The sequence below is a fragment of the Gobius niger genome, assembly GCF_951799975.1.
Source record: "Gobius niger genome assembly, chromosome: 14".
NCBI classification, from domain to species: Eukaryota; Metazoa; Chordata; class Actinopteri; order Gobiiformes; family Gobiidae; genus Gobius; species Gobius niger.
This window is the reverse complement of record NC_136865.1, coordinates 27,282,321-27,305,972: the sequence shown is the minus strand read 5'-3', so window position 1 is coordinate 27,305,972 and position 23,652 is coordinate 27,282,321. Positions and strand designations below refer to the sequence as shown.

The 23,652-nt window shown below is 44.2% G+C and overlaps 1 protein-coding gene across 2 annotated transcripts in view; it reads right to left on the bottom strand.

Moving 5' to 3' along the window:
• Positions 1–2,934: 2,934 nt before the first annotated feature.
• The window catches only part of shisa7b (shisa family member 7), a 30,871-nt gene continuing 10,153 nt past the window's right edge, over positions 2,935–23,652 (bottom strand). The window contains exons 6-9 of one of the 2 annotated variants that reach the window (XM_079570934.1): positions 21,162–21,230; positions 13,863–14,099; positions 4,755–5,127; positions 2,935–4,685 (exon numbers count right to left, since the gene is read on the bottom strand). In XM_079570934.1, the coding sequence (XP_079427060.1) occupies positions 4,277–4,685; positions 4,755–5,127; positions 13,863–14,099; positions 21,162–21,230 (1,088 nt within the window). In that variant the 3' untranslated portion in view covers positions 2,935–4,276. The remainder of the gene's footprint in view (positions 4,686–4,754; positions 5,128–13,862; positions 14,100–21,161; positions 21,231–23,652) is intronic. The other variant, XM_079570935.1, reaches the window with a different exon arrangement.

Sequence of the window (23,652 nt, the reverse complement as noted above, 5' to 3'; positions counted from 1 at the left end):
AATGTATCATACAAGTTTGAGGTATGCAAGAGTAGCTTTTTCACACACAGGTGTCCACGGCCCGCGGCAGTGGAGGCGAACGCAGTCATTCACGCCGACAGGAACGGACCGGTCAAAACGGGGGATATCAAATAAATAGCGTTATATCAACCAAGGTTTTCCACGAGACTGATAAGAAATACAAATATTTTGGCATCTTTCATTTCAAAATCGTCCTTAATTCCCCCCCAAAAAATGTTTCACTGCGGTAAAAGCTCACACTTTCTCCTGGTTTACAAACATCGAAAAAGTGAAATGCAGGGCCGGCACTCGGCATAGGCAACCAAGGCGGTTGCTAAGGGCGCCATCTGCTGGAATCTGTACAGTTAATTTATAATAATTCTCCCACTACGACAGCGGCCTGGGGGATCAGTTTCGATTTTTGTTCAGCAAAGTTTGAATATAAGACTTTGACGTTTGGATTTCTGTACATTTCAAAATTAGAAGGACATTATTTCACAAAATTGTTGTGAAAGGAAGTCTCCCCTCGCGCTACATTGGAAAGGCTATGCAATTTGTAGCTATTGGAACCTTTTTTACATCAATGGCTCTGCTTAATATGAAAAGGAGGATCACATATTTACAATTTGATTTAAGTTTGATTTTAACGCTGCAGAGAGTAACTTTAATCTCTGCCAAAATATGAAAACGTATCGATCTTGTTTGTTCACAATGAAGAGGGTTCAGTGCCCTTTATCTATGACACGATATATGACACTTTTCTGGACGTAAAGTTGCTTTGGTGAATGTAGCTCAACAGGAAAAAAGCTTGAATTCGTTTCTCAGTTACTTCACAGGACTTAAATTGATGAAGTTGATATGAACATGTAAGAACAGGGTTTAAATGTGTCCACAGACAAAAAAAAAAAGGTGTAGATAGTTTTTATGTGACATTCTTCACATGGTAGCGCTTGCTCGGAAGGCTGGCAGGTTAACAGTCTGAACTGTCTGTTCTCTTTGAAGTAGGAAGGAGGAATTTAATGATTTAAATAAATAATAATAGTTCCATGAAAGGCAAAAACTGCTGTAACTAGGCCTGGGTACCATTAAAGGGCCTGTCTCACAGGCCTGGAGACTAGTTGGAGACCAGTTGGAGACTCAAGGTCACACCGGTCAAGGTCTCTGAGAGGTCTCCACATGGTCTCTGAGAGGTCTCCACATGGTCTCTGAGAGGTCTCTGCATGGTCTCTGAGAGGTCTCTGCATGGTATCTGAGAGGTCTCTGAGAGGTCTCTGCATGGTCTCTGAGAGGTCTCTGCATGGTATCTGAGAGGTCTCTGAGAGGTCTCTGCATGGTCTCTGAGAGGTCTCCGAGAGGTCTCCGCATGGTATCTGAGAGGTCTCTGCATGGACTCTGAGAGGTCTCCGCATAGTCTCCGAGAGGTCTCCGAGGGTCTACGCATGGTATCTGAGAGGTCTCTGAGAGGTCTCTGAGAGGTCTCTGAGAGGTCTCCACATGGTCTCTGAGAGGTCTCCACATGGTCTCTGAGAGGTCTCTGCATGGTCTCTGAGAGGTCTCTGCATGGTATCTGAGAGGTCTCTGAGAGGTCTCCGCATGGTATCTGAGAGGTCTCTGAGAGGTCTCTGCATGGACTCTGAGAGGTCTCCGCATAGTCTCTGAGAGGTCTCCGAGGGTCTACGCAATCTCAAGCTGTACTATTTGATGTCCCTCAACCTGTGAGACGTTTCTATGACGTCTCTGCAATGTCTTTGAGACCTGTCAGATACCAGGGAGATCTCAAAGAGATTCTTCATTTTGGTGAAAACAAACCAAGCCTTATCTCCAGGGGACGTCTCAGAGACATCTCCGTGACCAGCGGCGACTCTAGTTTCGAACTAGTCTGCAGGCCGGTGAGACAGGCGCTTTGTACGCACAATCTGTCCGAGTTGCAGAGACGTTGCAGAGACTGCCAGTCACAGCAGTGCATCGCCATGGTTACTGCCCTCCATAAGTGGTGTCAATGAAAACTATCTATTGACAAAAACAAAACAAAACTGAACACGCTGGACATTTACAGACGCACTCACGCACACGTACGCGCCATGACATCTTCAGTCAGTACTATGACATCATCAACACTGGCCTGTGACATCATCAACATGCAGCTCATCTTTTATCGGTAATGACTGCATCAGCTCTTTTTTTGGACAATGGACTTTATATTATTCATTATTTCAGTTATTCCACTAAAAAGGTTGAATATACTCAAAATCTCAGGATTATACGTTAAAATCCACAGATTAAAATAAAATAATAATGTTTGAGTGAAAGAAAAACATGGTGTGTTTTTGGGGGGGGGGTTCTTACAAGACGGAAAAGCGTTCATAGATGAGCACAATCGTTCACAAACCAAAATGACCTTTAAGAACGTTTTCACCAGGAAGAAGCAGCTGCTCGACCCACTCTGGGACAAACTTAATTCAAAATGTATTTTTTAATGCAAATTTACCCACAGATATATCATAGACCGCTAGAAGCTTAACGTCCAGCTCCGGCGGCCATATTGTGATTGTCCATGACAGAACTTATAGCAACTAAAGGCCAAACCAACTTTTTTCTGCTCATCACCTCTATGATTTTATATCTGATGATTTTAGAGTATTATCTCTAATTATATTATATCATATTAGTGTAAACAAGTTTATTTTCCCAAATCAACTGCAAATGTGGGCAGAGTTTGGACTTTAGTTGGACTATTAGGAGACTCCTGGGATTTCACATTGCCTATTTTCAATCCGAAGTTGACTAGTCGGTCAATCACAATCACATTTGGGAGGATTTGAAATTTGAGCTGATTTTGTGTAGATTTTGACTTTTTTTCTTGCCTTTTTGTCACATTTCAAGTGTTTAATATAATATTTTTCTTATTTTAAGTTGACGATGAAGTTGATTTCTCTTATTTTAAGTGACTTAATGCTTGTTCCATTGGCGAACTCATTTCAATTTAGTCCAATCCTACTCAAAATCTGCACAAGTAGTCTTAATTCATCTATGGATTTTACATTTGTGGGTCAAACTCCAGCTCCTGCCTGCCCCCTGGTGGAGATGAGGTACAAGTGACATCTTTACGCTCTTTCTCAAACAAAGCCCTGTTTACTTTAAACTCCGGAAGAAGAGTCCAGCCCGAACAGCCGAAAGGTCCAACTCACAGCCTGAATCTACTTAGAGTGACATCATGGAAACACAATGAATAATCATCAATAAATAAATAAATAAATAATCATGTTCATAAGTTCCAAACGCCGCAATAGTCCCTTAAGTCTTTGAGGATACAAAAACACTGGTGCGAGTCCTCGGTTATTTTCTTGCCTCACTTTTATAACAAAGAGAAGAAAATCAAGTTCACAGAAGCATGCCTCCGACAGCGACGCACAGTACAAATGAATGGAGCAGTACAGAGCACAGAGACACAGTTATTTAGCCCTTGGAGTGAAGAGTCCACTGTCTCGCCTCTCACCCGCCCCCTAAACTCCCCTCTGTCCCCTCTCATCAGGTGAGCGGCTCATGTGGGTCAGAGACACTTCTCGACCAATGAAAGTCCTGGGTCAGACGTGAACCAGTGAATCAGTGAGGTGGTTCTAATTCAGAGAGAACATACGCAAAGGGTCACAGCACAATGTTATAAAGATATACAGCCACTGTACAAAGGCGAGGGCACACCGCCGCGGCAGCAGTTTGTTCAGGTCTGAAACCGAGCCTCGAAGGCATTTAAAGATGTTTTTGCAGAGAATGGTTTATCTTTGTGATAGTCCAAGTGGACCAATAACTAGCTGGCTAAATAGAAACACGGATACACAGTTCTAGAGGGCTCAGGGTAATATTCTAGATTCATTTCATATAAAAGCGATCGTTTTAAATACTTTTATGGATACAAAGACACAGAGCCGTCTGTCCTCAGCCCAACTCAGACCGAGTGCTGAGGACAGAGGACAGTGCACAGATCAAAGACAGATCCAACCTAGCGGGTTCCAATAATAAAGTCACAGCGGAGACCCAGCAGCTTTAAGCCTTTTTTTGCTTTTTTAAAATGGACATTTCTGTCTTCCCTTTACAAAGAATGGCTCATGTTCTGTTTCCAATACACAAAGTGACAAAGCTTTACTCGTCATAAGGACTAAAGGTGTATCACCCTTTTTGTTTTGGGAGGGGTCTGTTAGCAGCTCATTGCGGGACAGTGCCACACTGTCAGGCTCAGACCCTTGTGTTTACCGCCTACATTTCCCATGATGCCGCAGGCTCACACAGTGACCTCGTTCTTACTGCCAGTCCGCAGCCCCTGCCCCCCGCCACCCCCCGGGATGAAGTGCAGCTGCTCAATGGTGTTCTGCCTCTTGTTGGCGAAGGCCATGCGCCGGGCGTTGGGGTGTCCCATGGAGCCCGACCCGCTGTGGCTGTAGGGGTCCCAGTGGGAGGGGGCGCTGGAGCCGCGCTCGTGCTCGTGGCCCGACGAGGGGTGGGAGTTCATCTTGATCATGTGGTGCCGGTCCATGGAGGGCGTCACGCAGATGTTCTGCTGGGACTGGGCCTTCTGGTGATGGGACAGACGGCCCATCGTCGGGACCATCCCGGGGCGCTCCCCCATCAAACCCATGGACATGAGGCGGTCCTCCAGGCGATCAGGAGACACCAGCAGCCTCTCATGGGACCTGCAGAGGAGTTTTCTCTGTCATATCTTATTCCTAAAGACGCGTCACGTTTGTACGGAGTAAACTCACCTGCGCAGAGTCTGGGAGTTGGAGCTGCGGCTCGTGCTCATCATGGCTTTGTAGTACTGGTGCTGCTGGTTCTTGGAGAGGCGGGACAGTGTGTTGCCCTCCCCCAGAGCCAGCAGCTGGTCCTGGGAGCGGACACGGCGAGGCGGCCTGTCGAAACTGGAGCTGGTGTACGGGGTCTGGGAGGGCAGGGGGTACGGGTTGGGAGTGGAGGTGGGGATGTGCAGTCGAGGTCTGGAGCCGTGCAGGGGCAGCGTGCCGCGAGACCCCAGCGTGTACTCTCCTCCCCAGGGCAGGTGGTGCTGCGACGAGTGGAACGAGGGAGGGGCGTTGTTCGAACGCCGTTTGGACGAGTAATACTCATCGAACTCTTTCTCTGTTCAGGACACAAACAGAGAGAATGATCAGCAAAGTTCTGACCGTGGCATATTCATATCCTTGTGATGTTCTTCATTAATGGGCAACAATGAGACAGTAAAGAACCACTGGTCTGAACCACAGGGTGAGCTGGTTTTATACATAATAATGGATTTGATTTGATATGGTTGCGATTCATCTAGAAGCTCTATTAAGCTCATGAGAGAACAACTGGAGAATAGTAAAACATTAGATGATTTTTCCTCCACTGCTGTCCGTATTCAAAGCACATTTTGCATATAAAAAGTGCATGAGTCAGAGTCAGTGGTGGAGAGCTGCCTGAGGGGGGCTGTAAACACACAGAAGATCATAATAAGGTTCATTAAAAGTGGAATGCTCCGCTGCTGCTGCTGCTGCCGCTGCTCTCTGTTTCTCTGTTGAGAGGCCTTTAATCTTCAAAGCATTTCCATAGGGCCCTCCATCAGACCCATTTAGACCTGACCTTTACCAGCCCCTCCCACTCCCTCCGCCACCTCAGCCACACAGGCCACGATCGCTGATGCCGTACGATGCTGGGGTAATACGCATCTGTGTTCATTCGCATTTTACAGAGCGTGTATTGTGCTTTTTGCAGGTAATTAGTAAAAACCTGCAGCACATCTCTATAACTGTCTTACTCTTTGTTGGTAAGAAAAAGCCATATTGATCTGAAACAGGCAGGGCAAGTTCATTTGTAGAACACAGGTCATAGGAATGGTTGAATAAGAGGGGGACCAAGATTGACCCCTGGGGGACTCCACAGGTCATGGTCAAAAACAGCCAAATATCCAGTATTTTCAGGATTTTTACTTTGCGATTAAAGGATTACGCTAAGAGATTGAGAGGTGAGAAAAGGATTTCCTGGATGTTTAGGAAATCAGGAGGAGATTTTTGGAATTGGTAATGACTCAAAAATTACTCAAAGATGCGTAAATGGGCAAAAAAAAAGCTCCGGGTATGCTTCTGATGAGAGAACAACATTCTAACATGGTATAAAGCTCCAAAGAGTCTGGTTTTGCATCATATCCCCACATTTTAACTTCCATTAGCTTCAAAATTTGAGAGAAAACTGAATAAATAAGGACTTTATGTGTTAAAGAACTAACTAACTCGAGGATCCTGCCATACTTTTAACAAAGTGAGCGACTTAACATGGATTATTCAGTATTTAGAGTGTCATGTTCAAAATATAGCTATAGTTTTTACTAAAACATCAACAAAACTCACTTTTCTTTGAAAGTAATATTGAAATTTCTACTCAGTTTTAGTATCAGTGTTTAAGTTGTGGTCAAAGTAATGGTATCGCTGACTAAAATAAGAAACAATTAATAAAAATTTGTTTGTGAGACTAAAACTATGACTAAAATAACCAGATCATTTCGTCGTCTGTTAAAAAAGAATATATAAATGGGAAGAAAAGGACTAAAATCATGGGAACTACAGGTTGAAAGTTTAAATTCACTGCCAAAACAAGAAGTCTTCCCACAAACGGACATTTAAAATCCAAAAAGAAGTGAAATTGCAAATCTAATCGCAATAACGACACTAGACATTGTTTGCAGCAGAACCCACTCTTTAGAAACCGACCTGATAAATTCGACATGACTCGGATATTCCTAATGCGCGTTCAGCTCCACTGTGGCGCGCTTGTTGCTATAGAAACAATGCATGCAACCAGCGAGCCCGTGGCAGCTTTCTCATGTCAGCGTGAACTCCTCAGTGCGGCTCACCACTTTTTCCTCATAGTCGTATGTTAAACGTGTTAAAAGCGATGAACTCAAAGCGGCATGTTGTTGTTGTTGGTTTTTTTTAGCATAATGTCACTTTCTGTCGTCGTCACGGTGAATCATCAGCGTCCGTCTATCCCTCTCCTCCGCACGTCTTCATTTATATCTTTCACCACATCCATACATCGCCTCTTTGTTCTTGCGTTTTGGCCGGGGGGGGTTTCACAGCGGGGCTCAGGACTCATAAGGGGGATGTGAGCTGGGGGTCCCAAGATGATTTTGAGACATAATTAAGTGTTCACGATGCATTTGCAGGGTTTATACAGGCAGAAGCAAGTCGGTTTTTAATGCTTTTTATGCCCAAATACCATGTTTTAAGGCCACAAAAGCAGAAAGAAAATCTGCACATATTTCATTGCTTAAGATTTGCAAACATTTCATCAAACTGAGGAAAGAAAATTAGACACAAGAGGCAAAAAAAGAGCAAAAGAAACAGCAGAATATGTTTAAGACAATGATTTTTGGTATTTTCGATGAACTTATGCAGTAAAAATTGTGGTGCAACGTCAAAATTTTCCAATAAATCTAGATTTAATCCCAGCTGGATTCCAATGTAATGCTTTTTAATGACATTTAAGGCCTTGATTTAGTACAATTTGAATATGAAAAAGCATCTGTTTGAGTGAGCTATGGTCAAACAATAAAATACACTTTTTTATGCTTAAAATAATGACTAAAGGCAATTATTTTTTAGAGTGCGTGTGCGAGGGTTGCTGTATTGTTTTGAGTGGTTAGTTTGGGGTGTTTAAAAACTTTAGATCCTGTTCTAAGCTCCAGGTTCCAGGCAGACCTAACAAAACTTAGAAAGCGATGAACATGTCACTCTAATGCACTCATCTTAACTAATCCTAACTAATCACATCATGAAAGAAATTAATTTGAACAGCCCTGCAGGAATGTGCTGAAAATGTGCGCGTACGTGTCTTAATTTAAAGGTGCACTATGCAACCTTTTCAGTGTACCAGTGGCTGTGTGGGTGGTTAGCTTAGTGCCTTTACTTTCCGTCCCAGTGGCTCCTATGATGCTTCAGGACAAAATTCATTAAAAAAAAGTATTTAGGATCTCGGGTTGGTTTTCGGAATGGAATGTACATGTTACCATGGATACGGGTCAATCACCTGTGAAAACCGAAACAACAGTTGATCATGGAGCGTCCGACAGGCCATCGGGATGCTAAGTAAAGGCGCTGTGCTAACCATCCAAGCATCCACTGGGTCACTGAAAGGTCAAACATGAACTAATATCAACTTTTTTTTTTTTTTACACAAGTTTCATAATGCAGTTTTATCTCAGTGTTGCTCAACCACAAACTATAAAAGTGCAGAAAGTTTCTTTTACTTTTTTTTTCCCCACTGAAGTTTTATTGCAGCTTTTTTGATGATCAGTGTTGGGCAAGTTACACTACTTTCAGTTAATTTTGAGTTACTTTTGGCAAAATATAAACGGAAAATAGTGATAATGCTACTGTGCAAAAGTGCAGTCAAAGTTTTATTTTTCCTTTCGCATTCCCCATTGTGAAAACCCCTTCTGTTAGTTACGCGCAACTTCAGATCTTATACACCAGTGTCCAGCTTGATTTGGTGCTGCATTTTATTTGGGGGGAGTTTGACATTTTTTGTTCTTACATCAATACAAACCATTTAAATGCACTTGTAAGTCGAGTTACTTGAATTGTAACGACTAATATATTCTTGTATTTTGTAAAAGTAATATGTTATAATCCATAGTTACTGAAAAAAGTAATACATTTGTAACTCGTCGTACTTTTGTAATACGTTACCCCAAACACTGTTGACGATGTAGTTATGCAGGTGTTTCACTATTTGTAATTCTCCATAGAATTAAAGCAGTACAAAGTTAACTCATGCCCCTAGAGGCCATAAGCGCAATTGACCTTGAGAGTAAAAACTACGCTGACAGAAAAGACAAATGGAGAGAGGGATATTGTGCGTCCAATTACACAATGGAAATATTTTTTCATTCAAATTTTGCTTTGCCCGTCTTCTTCGTGATTCCACTAGTGTGTATTGGGGCCTCCGACCTGTAGGCAGTGAAGTTCCAATTGTGGTTTTCTGGCCAGAGACACCGGGGGGAGATGAAAGACCCTCCAATCATCCCACTAACACTTGTATTACCCCCAGAGGGACTACGGAAAGGATTTATTAAGGTAAACAAGTTACTATAGTATTGCTATTAAAGCAGGTAGCAGTAGCTCAGAGCTACCAGTAGCTCGCAAGGCCTTTCTAGGTAACTCGCCAAAGACTGTCTACATCTCTACACGCTTAATAACTCAAATTTTAGATACGTTTTCTGTTTGTTCTGAACTTGCTGAACACAATCTGGAAACAGTTTGGTCAATTTTGTAAAGTACAAGGACTAAACGAGAGTCATTTTCTTTGAAATACTAATTCTCCAGGGTGAAGTCCACCTAAGTCGCATTTTACACAAGTGTTTTTGAAGCATGAGTAGCTCTCTGACATTCTTGTTGTGAAAAAGCAGCTCGCAGGGTAAAAAAGGTTGGAGACCTCTGCTTTAAAGTAACATACATGCACCCTCTCCGCTCAATGTTGTCATTTTGAATCGCCATATTGTCCAAACTATTTCACTGTTCTCTTGCAGTCATGTGTTGCCCACTTCTAGCGCACAGACACTTAAAGCCATTTCCAAAAGCTCTGTCCTGCCGTCTCCCAACCAATTCTATTCTGATACAAATGCATGTTTTTTCGCGATTGGGCGCATTATAAAAATCAACAAAAGAAAGCCACAGCGCATCGGCGAACCACACTGACCTATGACGTAACCGCCGCCCTCCTCCTCTGCATCTCCCCTGTCTGTTTTCTGACTAGATTGAAATAATTCGGTACATCGGTCGCTTAGCTCTCCCTCATTAGTCCCCCCCATACGCTTGCTTATGTCTGGTTTTGGACATGGAGGTACATGGACCGGAGGGGGGGGGGGGCTTCGGCGCTTTACTCCCCGACTGAGTGAGCTCATTCCCTGCAGACAAACCGGGACCAGCGCCCCTCCCCCCCACCTCCCTCCCACGACGACCGACTCATTGCACGCCACTGCCTTCCTCTGTCTTATCGGGCCAAATATCTATTTTTTAGTCCCCCCCCCCCACCCCAGTATCCCCGGCTGCCCTCTCTCTCTCTCTCTCTCGGAGCCGCTGCACTGCTGGACGGACAGTCGCATTGTCGTTGTCATTCCCGTCACGTCGCCCCGCTCCTTGTTTTATTAATGGCCTGCACCGCTGCTGCCGCCGCCGCCGCTGAGAGGGGAGTTAACATGCCGTGTGTTTAAAACTGGGAAAGCTTGATCAAAACTGCTCTCAAACGCGCCGAGGCAACAACCTTGGAGCGAGCCATGGAATTGTATTTATAGTTACCGTAATTAAGTGTGTGGCAGCAAATAAAACAGCCAAGGTAAACTGTTATGCGAAAAATATAAAAAGCTGGAGAGCCTATTATTCACACGACTATCATGTCATTTGTGAGGAGCAGCGTTGATATTTTACTGCTCAGAACGGGCCCGGTGATGGATGAGAGGCTTTAGAAATGTGAAGGGGCAGTTTTGTGTTCCCTCTGCGCAATTATACCCAGAAAATACAGATCAGCGCTTCAGCGGTAGAAGAAGAAACGACCAAAGTGAACAGGATTACTCGAAACTGCAACAATGGAGCAAAAGTACCACTCCAGATTGATGAAGGAACAGCTTTATATATTGTTTTTAGTTTTGCCTCTCAGGCTTCGTCCCGGTCATGCGATCTGACTTGTTAAACTGGCAGAGCAACAATCGCCTCTAAACAGCCTATAATTGAATTTCCCACTTTGTTTGTGGTTCATATCTCTGTAACGGCTGGACCGATCAGCATAATAAGAACTAAGGTGACAAATCAGACAGTAGTATGTCGGATGAAAGGACTTAAGAGGAACGTGACAGTTTTGAGAATCAGTCACTTCTAAATAATGATCAGGAGAAACAATTGGAGATTTAACATTTGGGTAGGAGTAGGAGTAGAAGAGCACTTTGTATACTTGCCACTCCAGACTTAACTTAAATGGGAAGTACTGGGGTGGAGACACTTTTTTCCTCCAACCAGATCAACTCCGCGGCCGGGAAGGCGGAGGGAGAGGGTTGTGGGGGAGTGGGGCGTGAACATGTGCATTTGTTTTGTTTCACGTTTAACTCACGATGGGGTAAATAAAGTGTATCGTTTGACCTGTGAGAGCCTATGGCTTAAAGGGTCTATACGGAGTTTAAACATGTCAAAATTAAGTATTTTCCTCCCCGTACATGTTACAACAATGTCCTAATCTGTGTGGAATGAGCCCAGACCTGTTCACCACAACTGCCTCTAAAATCCTGCACTGTCACTCAGAAAGTTGTTAGTTTGGGTCCGAAGTACCGTCATGCACGAGCTTAATATAGAAGCTGCAGTTACACGTATGACCTGAGGTGGCAGTAGTGAATATAAAATGGCTAACTTGCATCTAGCCCCTTTAAGGAAGGACAGAAGGCAGCGCAATGTAAAGGATGAAATGAATGTCAGTGGTGCTCCATCAGAGCGGTCACCTCCTCTTGTGACGCCCTCTCACAAGTGTCGGGGGCGAATAGCGCATATCCGCTACTCGGAAGATCTCACTTCTGATCCAACTGGATTTATGGAATGACAATCTAGAACAGGGATCTCTAACCAGTAATTTCTCGGCTTTCTACATTTTTATACACCCTTAAAATGTCACATTTGAGATGTGTTTTCTTTTTGTCCATTTTCCACTACATCCACATCTACGAACCAATTTGGAATAAAAAAGTGTTTCAGAGGAGCACTGAAGGCAACTGTACAATGACAAGTAAAGCACTTACTTAATAGTGTTGAAATACATTGGCGACTAATTCTCCAGGGTGAACTCGTCCAAAGTGGCTCTATTACACAAGTGTCTTTTAGGCATGAGTAGCTCTCAGTTAAGTAACTCATGGGACCCTGATCTCGAATATTATAAACGGAACCTATTGGCTGGTCTGAAGCTTTTCATGAAGGAACCTTGTACTAAGTGGAGTAGAGAGTAGAGCGGCCTTGTTGGTGGTTCGCACTATGTCGTAATGTCCTTGAGCAAGAGACTTCACCCACCTCGCCTCCAGTCTCTGCGTGCACTGGTGTATGAATGAGAGTGTGAATGGGTGAGTGGATCCTTGATGTAAAGCGCTTTGAGTTGCATTGGGTATATCTGCATTCGCCTTGCAGTCCAGTCTCTATGGAGCAGTACCATTCTCTCTAACCTAACCCCCCTGCAGGTCTCACCCAGCCTCACCCCCCTCCAGGACTCACCCAGCCCCACCCACCTCCAGGTCTCACCCAGCCCCACCCACCTCCAGGTCTCACCCAGCCTCACCCCCCTCCAGGTCTCACCCAGCCTCACCCCCCTCCAGGACTCACCCAGCCCCACCCACCTCCAGGTCTCACCCAGCCCCACCCACCTCCAGGTCTCACCCAGCCTCACCCCCCTCCAGGTCTCATCCAGCTTCACCCACCTCCAGGACTCACCCAGCTTCACCCACCTCCAGGACTCACCCAGCCCCATCCCCCTCCAGGTCTCACCCAACCTCACCCCCTCCAGGACTCAACCAGCCTCATCCCCCTCCAGGTCTCACCAAGCCTCACCCCTCCACCCTCCAGGACTCACCCAGCCTCACCCACCTCCAGGTCTCACCCAGCCTCACCCACCTCCAGGACTCACCCCCCTCCAGGACTCACCCAGCCTCACGCCCCCCCAGGACTCACCCAGCCTCAACCCACCTCCAGGACTCACCCAGCCTCACCCCCTACTCCAGGTCTCACCCAGCCTCACCCACCCCCAGGTCTCACCCAGCGTCACCCCCTTCCAGGACTCACCCAGCCCCACTCACCTCCAGGTCTCACCCAGCCTCACCCCCTCCAGGTCTCACCCAGCCTCACCCCCCTCCAGGTCTCACCCAGCCTCACCTAGCCTCACCCCCCTCTAGGTCTCACCCAGCCTCACCCCCCTCCAAGACTCACCCAGCCTCACCCCCCTCCAGGTCTCACCCAGCCTCACCCCCCTCCAGGACTCACCCAGCCTCACCCCAATCCTGGACTCACCCAGCCTCATCCCCCTCCAGGTCTCACCCAGCCTCACCCCCCTCCAGGTCTCACCCAGCGTCACCCCCTTCCAGGACTCACCCAGCCCCACTCACCTCCAGGACTCACCCAGCCTCACCCCCTTCCAGGACTCACCCAGCCCCACTCACCTCCAGGTCTCACCCAGCTTCACCCCCCTCTAGGTCTCACCCAGCCTCATCCCCCTCCAAGACTCACCCAGCCTCACCTCACTCCTGGACTCACCCAGCCTCACCCCCCTCCAGGTCTCACCCAGCCTCACCCCCCTCCAGGTCTCACCCAGCGTCACCCCCTTCCAGGACTCACCCAGCCCCACTCACCTCCAGGTCTCACCCAGCCCCACCCACCTCCAGGTCTCACCCAGCGTCACCCCCTTCCAGGACTCACCCAGCCCCACCCACCTCCAGGTCTCACCCAGCCTCACCCCCCTCCAGGTCTCACCCAGCCTCACCCCCCTCCAGGTCTCACCCAGCGTCACCCCCTTCCAGGACTCACCCAGCCCCACTCACCTCCAGGTCTCACCCAGCTTCACCCCCCTCTAGGTCTCACCCAGCCTCACCCCCCTCCAAGACTCACCCAGCCTCACCTCACTCCTGGACTCACCCAGCCTCACCCCCCTCCAGGTCTCACCCAGCCTCACCCCCCTCCAAGACTCACCCAGCCTCACCCCCCTCCAGGTCTCACCCAGCCTCACCCCCTCCAGGACTCACCCAGCCTCACCCCCCTCCAGGACTCACCCAGCCTCACCCCCTCCAGGTCTCACCCAACCTCACCCCCTCCAGGACTCACCCAGCCTCTTGAGGGAGCTGTAGCGGCTGATCTCGGGCTTCATGGCGGTCTCGTACGACGGGGGCAGCTGGGCCAGGTTGTGGAAGGAGTGGGAGAAGGAGGGGTGGCCGCTGTTGTGCCGCATGCTTCCCGATCCCATCATGCCGCTCGGGCCGAGAGACGGGCCCTTCATGCTGCCCGAGAGCATGCCCGGGACGGGGGGCAGCTGCTGGGTGTTGTTCATCCGCGGGCCGCGCTCTGCAAACGAGGGGTGGGGGGGGAAACGAGAGCAGTTAGAGACCGGGGAGGGCGCAGCGAGGACCTCTCAGCGCCGCGGGGGGGGACTTGGGTCTAAAAATATAAATCAATGATAAATATTCGGGTTGTTCTTTACAAAAACACCTCAGCCACATTCAAAAACAGAGAAATACAGAGACAGCTTCAGGCCGACATACAGGTGGATCGCAGCAATCTGAATACTGTGGTAAAGGGAATGTTTGAGGAGTTCAATGTAAAAAAGTGAACGCTTTATTAGCAGCTCGGTTTAATGCAATTATTATGTTCATTATTAATACAAGGCCAAAGTAAAATGCTCTAATCTAAAGCCTTTGCTCACATTTCATAACTATTTCATAAACCTATACGTGAAAAGCCTAACTTGTTGTAGCTTTAGCGCTCTCTCTTCTTCAGGAAACGTTTGCTCGAGTGTGTCAAGGTCAAAAGGTTTGCACGAGCTCTCGTTCGCCCGGGAAGTATTCATCGTACCGAAGCTTCACTATCTCAAAACATATCATGCGATTAATATGAGTCACTCGTTAATTATGGTTTGATTATACGTGAGTAAAAGCATTTCGTTTGACAGCCCTAATGTGTAGAGCCGTGTTTAATCGAGAGGTTAACAGGTTCTTTTTTATTAAATTGAATGAAAGGTTCGACCTGGATCTCATTTATGAAAAGAGCTGGATGCTTTTTGACGGCTTTTTGGCTCAGTTTGACACCGACGTAGCTGAACAAACAATAGAAAACAGCAGAGCACTAAGCATTACTTCTTTTCCTTAAAGCAGAACTAAGTAGCTCATGTCCCTAGAGGTCATAAGCGCAACTGCAGGTGTCGTAGCAAGTTGCGATTTTTTTAAACTTATTAATTGTCTTGGAGAGTGAATACTACGCTTACAGAAAAGGCGAAGAGAGAGAGGGATATTTTACATCCAATTACACAATGAAGACCATTTTTTTCACTCAAACATGCCTGTAAATACTGTTTAAGTGGCGCTAGCCCACAGTTAGCTTTACCCATTAGCCTGTTAGCTTCTTCTTCGCGATTCCATTGGTGACTCTGGTCCGGTGGCAGTCAAGTAGCAAATGTGGTTTTCTGGCCAGAGACACCAGGGGGAGACGAATGACCCTCCAATCATCCCATTAACACTTGTATTACCCCCAGAGGGACTAAAAAAAAGGATTTATTAAGGTGACTTACTATTGCTTTAATCCTTAATCGTAGCATTTCACTTGACCCAAATCCAATTTTGTTGTAAACATTAGTAATTTAAATAAAAAAGTGCCTCACAGCAAATTAATTTTCAAATAATATGCGTTTTCTTGCAGGCTTCCATTAAAACTTTTCATAACTTGAGACACCATTTATGAGCCTTAAAGTGCACATGACACATACACACACTTATATTTAAGATTTAGCTAAACATTTTTACCCAGCTTTCTTTAGTTCGCCCATTTTGGTGATGTTTATAGTTTCACTTCCTTATTGGACACCGACAGGAAGTGACATAGACAGAGGCAAACAATTTCAAAACCGGTCTGGAACTTTACCTCTATCTATGTCACTTCCTGTCAGTAACTTTAAAATTCAAATAGATTAGGTTAGTTGCCCTAATGAGCGGGTTGAACGATGGAAGTAGAAGATTTTGTATGTTCCTTTATTGCTTGTTATCTTTAATGTGTTAGTCGACACATCCTGCATAATTGAGGCTTGAAAACGTTCTTTCAGACATATCTACTTTGATATTATATATTTTTTTATATTTGAAATGTAAAAAAAAAAGAGAGAAAGGAACAAGAGTGGGCTGGGCAGGATTGTGAATTGACCAGGAGCACCCTCTGCAGGCACTAGTGGGAATGACGATATTATAACCTTTTAACCTCTCAGTGCATTTTCTCCATCTCTGCGTTTTTGTATCTTTTATTACATTTTTGTTGCCTATTCATCCTCATTTACGTCTTTTTTCGTTTTTTTTTTACTCTTTTTTTTATTGGAAGCTTTTAGATTTGGGTAATGCCTGGATACCTGGATAATAACTGGAGAAAATTGGCTTGTGTAGGCGGGGCTTTAGAGGTTAAAAAGTGATTAAAAGCTTTCATTTTCAGTTACCGGCCCGCCAGCAAATCGATGGCACCGCGATGGACACACTTCGAGCGCAGAACGAGTCCGGCGATGGATTAAAGGCGCAATAACAGCAGCAGTAGAAGAACAAATGACCAAGGAGGGCGGAGAAAGAGTCGATTTTGCACATTTTTTTAGTTGAAAACATTCACTTTTCACATTGAACCACAGAAACACGTTCTCCTCGTCCACCATATTCCCATTCGGTGAGATGCACCTGTATAGAGTGACACTTAGCCAAAGCACATCGATCCGTTCACACAGAGGATGCCGTGTTTATGTAAGACACAGCGGCGGTAGCAGCGAGGTGGGGGGGGGGGGAGAGGGGGGGGGAGGGGCCGTGCTTTGCAACATGTAAACGCATCCTCAGTTACATCATACGTGTACGTTTACTACATGTACATATATATATATATAAAAAAATACGCCACAGAGATACATCCCCGGGTCCACAGACACACAGCAGCGCTCGGCCTCACATGGACGAGCGCCCCGTGGGGGGGGGGGGGGGGGGGGGGGGGTTGGGGCGCCCGCGGGGGAGCCATGTGGAAGCCTCAAGCAGAGCCCGTACTGAACCATGCTGCAGGAGAACGACAGGGGCAAAGTCACCCAAACAAAAACACAGATATCAGTGCAATGTCCTCTGCTGTGTATCAAGCGACGCCAGCAAGTATTTTTATAAAGTTTTAACGCTATGCTTACTGGTAAAAAACCTTATACTGTTACAAAGAATACAAAATATATCTATGTTTGTATACTAATCTGCTGCTGACTCATCATCATCTAAATCTGTAGTGGATTCATTGATTGGCATTTTTTTCTAGTTTCTATAAAAGCCTTAGAATATAACAAAATATATATATATATGATGAACAGTATCTGGTTTATATTCAAATTGGAATTCAAAGGGATGCGGACACTTGAACTCTGAATGGACCGTATCATCTGACGACATGCTGTGACTGTAATCTTGTATTTAATTTGTGTTAAATAAAAATGTTTTGAGTCAAATGCTGTTTTGATATTTGGTGGCAAAAGTACATTTCATGTGCTAAGGGTGTTGCACCTGATGAGCTTTATATCAGGCTTTGGACTGGCCAAATGAGTATACTATATTAAAGTCTTGTTGTTAGTTTTTTTGGCACAAATTTGAACCACACTCGTAACACCACTCATTTTTATTTATTATTATTTCCTTATTGTTATGATTCCGCCCCTTTTTACCTCTTATTTCTACTATTTAACTGTTTGCACATTTCCTGTCTGTTTTTCACACCCTGAGTGATCATAAGAGCCGAATGTATCGAGTGATTTTCTCCGTTGTGAGATCAATAAAGGATTATCTTGTCTTATCTCAGAGGTGGGTAGAACTCAGCAATTGACTTGAATAATATTAAAGTGAAGCATCTGTACTCTTACTTGACGTGCCACTATGAAAAATCTTCCTTTTGACACTACTTACTTTCTTTTTGTATGATTTCATGGTATTTTCTTTGACAACATGACAATTTTCACATTATTTCATGTTTTATTTCTCATTATTTAAGTCACTACCATCACTAACCATTACTCAAACTACTCAAGTAATATTTTCTCTAAGTACTTTTTACTCTTACTTGACTAAACTACAGGAACAGGCCACCGTTTTTCCATACTGAGATATGTTCTTACCTGAGCTTAGACGAGTTGACGTGTACCTGTCTGGTCTTTGTGCATGCGCTCAGTCACGCAGAATGACCAAAGATGTTGGTATCAACTCGTCTAAGTTCAGGCAAGAACAGATCTCAGTATGGAAAAACGGTGGACTGTTCCTTTAAGTAAATATTTTAGCTTCTGTACCCACCTCTGAAACCAATAGAGTAAGAGGTTCTATTTGTATGGATGTGGTAGTGCAGTAGTAGTATTGGAGAAGAGTGTAATCTATCATAATTAAGTATATTCTTTATTATCATACTGCTGTGAAGTTACATACGTTTGTTGAGTTATGATGAGTCTATACTTGATATAGTCACTGATGAGTCATGTGATCATTAAGACGCAGCAGTAAAAGGCAGTAGCGTTCAGTAAAGTCTCTGTAAAGTGTGGTCCAGAGCTCTGTGCGCCTCACACTGTCACACCGGGGAGAGCGACGCTGAGCTCATGCTGAGCACGAGCCCAATGGGATGTTTTTATCTCTGTCGCTTTTCCTTCTTTTCCCTTTCTGTCCCTCTGAGCCGAACACAGAAGGACACGAGGTTCTGAGGACCAGCATGAGCTGCCACATTATCTTAACATGACCTAAACATAATCTACTCGGTGTGTCGGCTGTTTCACTTGTAAAGTTCATGGTGGCACAGTGAGAGCCCCTCATCCAGGCCGCTGTGGCTTCACTCCTCCCTTCGGCCGGTGACTGTTTGGCTTTACGGTGTTGATTTAAAGGGACTCAGATGAGCGAGCATTGCACAAGGACACAGGGCTTGAAGCCGAGAGCTGCAGTACCACGTGGGGGCAGCAGGAAGCACACACTTGCACACGACTGCTACACGACAGAGAGAAGAAGGTGTTCTGAAGCGGCGCCGGAGCAGACAGGCAGACAGGCTCCCGTCAACACAGATAACCACAGTTTGACATGTGCTGGGCTCAAGCAGAGAGAGAGAGTGGGCAGAGCTGTGAGGGACAGACAAAGGGGCTGAGGAACATCTCATCCTCCTGTGATACTGACGCCACAGACAGGAGTTCGTTTCTGCACAAACCATCCGCAAAGAGCCAGTCTCCTAGTTACGAGGTTATTCCCTGAATAAGGCGCCCTATGGTGGTGAGAGAGTTTTTTTTTTTATCATTTCATGTACTGTTTCTCTCCCAAATAGCCTACAGTTAAAGATGTATGACTTTAAGTTCCAATCATTTTATAAAACGATATAATATATAAATATGTGCCACCTGCATTTATTCTCACTATTCTGGCACTAATTTAGCTCCATAGGGTTGTTTAATTTCAACTGAAGAACCATGAAAAAGCCTAGTTTTATGCCAAAACATCCTCGAGTATTTATCTAGTATAGTTCTAGTATAGCATGGGCAGTTTTGCAGCAGCAGTTCTGCAAAAGGAGGAAACAAATCTTAAACATGATTTCACACAGCTTCCCAGAGGGGACTCAGGGAGGGCTCTACAACTAAAGAAAGGCAAGTCTCATTCATTTTCGTTCAGGAAATATTCAGCAAATTAGTATCAGCATTATTATAGCCAATAGTATTGTGTTCTGGGTGCCTGATATCTCGGTCGGAGACATTAGGAGAGACTGCTGTGCTTTGTTCCCTAATCTGAACCATTTTTGTGGGTCGCAGAACTGTTTTCTGTGAGTCTCAAGCCTTTCCCAGAAAACACTTCTTTCGTGACAAGAACCAGGAAACACGAGCATATTAGTCCAGTGCTCCGGTCTCTGCACTGGCTTCCTGTCGCTCAGAGAATAGAATTTAAAACAGCACTGCTTGTGTGCAAGACTTCATTCTCTACTTGCACATGACCCATAATGCTTTGCGCCTTGGGGGGTAGCTATGAGCTGGAGGCCTTTGAGTGCGAGTGAACACCCCAAGCCGCAATGCATTATGGTAATGCACAAGTAGCGAATGGTTCGTACATCTCTGACATGTTAGAGCCGTATGAACCATCTCAGGAACTGGGAGCTTCAGGGAGGGGTCTCCTGTCGGGTCCCAGAGTCAGGACTAAACACAGGGAGGCTACAGCTTCAGTCTTCAGGAGGATGTGACAATGACTCTTAGGGCTGTGCAATTAATCGAAATTCGATTACGATTTCGATTACAACAGTAAACGATTACAAAATTAGCATAATCGCAAAAAATCGATTTTAAATTTTTTTTTTTCAATTTTTTTTTTTTTTTTCAATTTTTACATTTTTAGATTTTTGTCATTTTTTGATGAATTTTTGTCACTAACATGATTTTTGTCACTTTTTGTCACTTTTTTGTCACTTTTTTGATGGATTTTTGTCTATTTTTAGATGGATTTTTGTCACTTTTTTGATGGATTTTTGTCACTTTTTTGCTGGATTTTTGTCTTTTTTTGCTGGATTTTTGTCACTTTTTTGCTGGATTTTTGTCAATTTTTTTCATGGATTTTTGTCTTTTTTTGCTGGATTTTTGTCTTTTTTTTGCTGGATTTTTGTCTTTTTTTGATGGATTTTTTTAAAGGCAACAAATAATCGTTTGAATAATCGTGATTTCAATTATGACAAAAATAATCGTGATTATTATTTTTTCAATAATCGAGCAGCCCTAATGACTCTGACAATGACAATGTTCACATCCAGGCAGACAACTCTTTTTATGATGATTGTTTATTAATTGATTTGATCTGCTTTCTTCCTATGAATTGTGCTCTAGAACTAAACTTTCCTTGCTTAATACTTAAATTATGTACAGAAAATAATACTGAATTGCTATTTGAGTTAAAGTGACTGTTATTAGGTTGTTTCTATCATAGCTTAAGCTTCTTTCTACTTATTCTACAACACGTTTTGAGGAAAGGACAATATTTTTTACATCATATTATACAAGAAGAAGTCATATTTGGGAGTTGAAATCCACTGCCCTAAAACTACTGCTGCAAGTTGCAATCTTTACTGTAACCTTTAACCCCCGCTTTGTTTCCTAAAAGTTCCCTAAACTCATCGATGTCCTCCCAGGAAAGTAAGCAATGAGATTCAACTGCAGTTTTGGGAAGAATTGTGTTCAGGATGGAGAAATAGTTGTCCCAGAAGCACTAAAGGACGGGTCACATGCACACATTAAAGCGACTGGTTCTTTGCGAAGACATGATGGTTTGCTTTTTCCCCTGAACGGTCAGTATCACGGGTGAATCCAGATGTTCGTGCTGCGGCCTCGGGCATGGGCCTGACTGAACCGTGCCTCGGCGTGAGGCTTACCGATGGTGGCTGTGTGTTTGGGGCTGGAGGGCGCCCCCTGCTGGTTAAAAGGGTGAGGCAAAGTCCCAGCTGCGGAAAGAGCAGAGCCGACAAACTGAAGCACACCACTCCATGGACAGAGCACAGATTCATAAAAGCTTCAAGAAGTTTAGAGAAAGAAAAAAAAAAAAAGCGACAGGAGAGAGACAGAGGACAGAGACAGAGCAGCCTCCCAGGAGTAAACTCACTTTACTGTGAATTTACTTCAATTGTTGAGGAAATTATATGTTTGCCAATGTTGATCGAAACCTAAAGACTTATTTGGCAGATTTGGGGGAAATTTCAATCCATAAATAACCGTCCTGGAGAGACTATGAAAAAGAGAAGAGTGAGAAGACAGAGCGGCTACAGAAGAGAGAAAAAGAGCGCTGCAAAAATCTGATAATAATGGAAATCACAAAGGTTTAAGCACAATTTAAAGTCACACTATAGACACAATAGCTTCTGAACAATACAGTAATCAGAGTCTTCTTTAACAATAAACAGACTGTGAACAATTACAGAAGCCCAAACCTGTAGAGGCCCCAATGCAGGATGTCCTACCTGTGGAGAAACACTATGCAATTGTCTGCTGTGTACTCTGTGTAGATTAGTAAAGTAACTAAGGAGTATTTTACTGCTTCAGTTACACTTAAGTTTTTTTGAGTGATTATAAAATATGAAAGATTAGTTTATGATTTTCGGAGGTCACCGAGCGCAAATGGTTCTTTTCATTCCAAAAAAAAAGCAGCTCCACTCTGTCTGAAACATCCCTGAGTATAATGAAATATCAGAAAATAAAATGACTTGACCTTGCAGCCTTTAACAAGTTGCACTTAAGAATGTTTCTACCTTCTCGACACTTTGAATGGCAAACAGCAACAGACACAGACGGCAATGTGTCATACATAGATCAGACGGCATCACTGGACTCGCCCATTATGGTCATGTTTGAAAAGAGTTAAGGTTAAGTTAATTTAAGTTATTCAAAAACTACTGTAACAAATGCTGAATTATGAATATAGTTTTTTACTAAATAAAGAAACAAAGACATGGAGAGGAGCAAAGTGGTTCAACAGCCCATAAATACATAAATAACGGAGAATGCTAACAGGATGCTTCATGTTAGCATCGTGCTAGTGCTAACGGATATCTAGCGGTAGTTACGACTGCCGTTTTTTCACTTCTACTGAATAATCTGCGGTGAGAAAATATCCATGTGGACCCGATTTAAACTTGACTTTATTTGTATGTGATAAATACGTTTATATTCCACCAGAAAATACTGTGAAAAAATGTGTTTCTCAAAAGATTCTGTTTTCCCCCTCGGCGAAGCTATAGCGGAGGGGGAAGAAAACCTCTCATGGGAATCACAATATTTCACTCTTTTTAACCGTTTTCTGTCAGACTATAAACATATTTATCGCACACAAACAAAGTCAAGCCAAAATCAGGTCCATTTTTCACAGAAAATTATACAGTATAAGCAAAAAAACAGCAGTTGTAACTAACATTTATGGTGCGTTCCAGGCAATTGGTAGCTGGTTTCTTTCCTAGCTCATACGACGCTAATGTTATACGTTTGTTTAGTGTGACGTCGCGACTTCCGCTTCCAGGTACTAGCAGACCGGCAAATATGCACAAAAAAACATAAAAAACTCTTCAAAACAACCATTGATATTTCTGAAACTCAACGGAGAGTTACTGAACCTACTTATTTCTCAGACTCACTAGTCAAAAATACTGCACCTACTGCTAAAAAAGTAATATTTACTAAAGTCACTACTTCCGGGATAGCGTAGCTGCTGCGCAGTTAGCATTTTCTTACTTTTATAGCAGTAGGTTCAGCATTTTTGGCTTATGGGCCTGACAAATAAGAATGTTCAGTAACTCTCTGTTGAGTTGCAGAAATATTGATTGTGATATTAAAGAGTTTTTTGTAGTTTCTCGCACATCTGCAGACCCGGAAGTAGAGCTGTGACGTCACCACTTCACAAACGTATATGAAAGCTTCTCCAAACCAGACAGAATTAGAAACATGTGACATAACATTATGTTGAAAGCTGTGACCAAAAATCACTTCACTGATGCAATGGTTTTGCTACAGTTTATCAATAGCGGCACTTCACCACTGGGGGCGCCATTATTGTCTTCATCTCGGATTAAAACTCGTAGCAGTCTGGAGGTCTACGAGTTTACAAGTTGTAATTACCACTTCGAGCGCCGTTCCAAGGCCTTTTTGTGGGAGTGGGAGGTGGGAAATTTACCAGTTTCAGTTAGCACGAAGCTAACGTTCACTTCTTGGTTAGCATTTAAGTATTTATGAGCTATTGAACCATTTAGCTCCTCAGTTTACGTTTTTTTTTAAATCTATTTGTTATCCCTCTGTCTGCTTCGAACATGACCATTTATGGGTAATTCCAAGCATGCCGTCTGTATCTATTACAGCAGAGAAGAAACCTCAACATCCTAA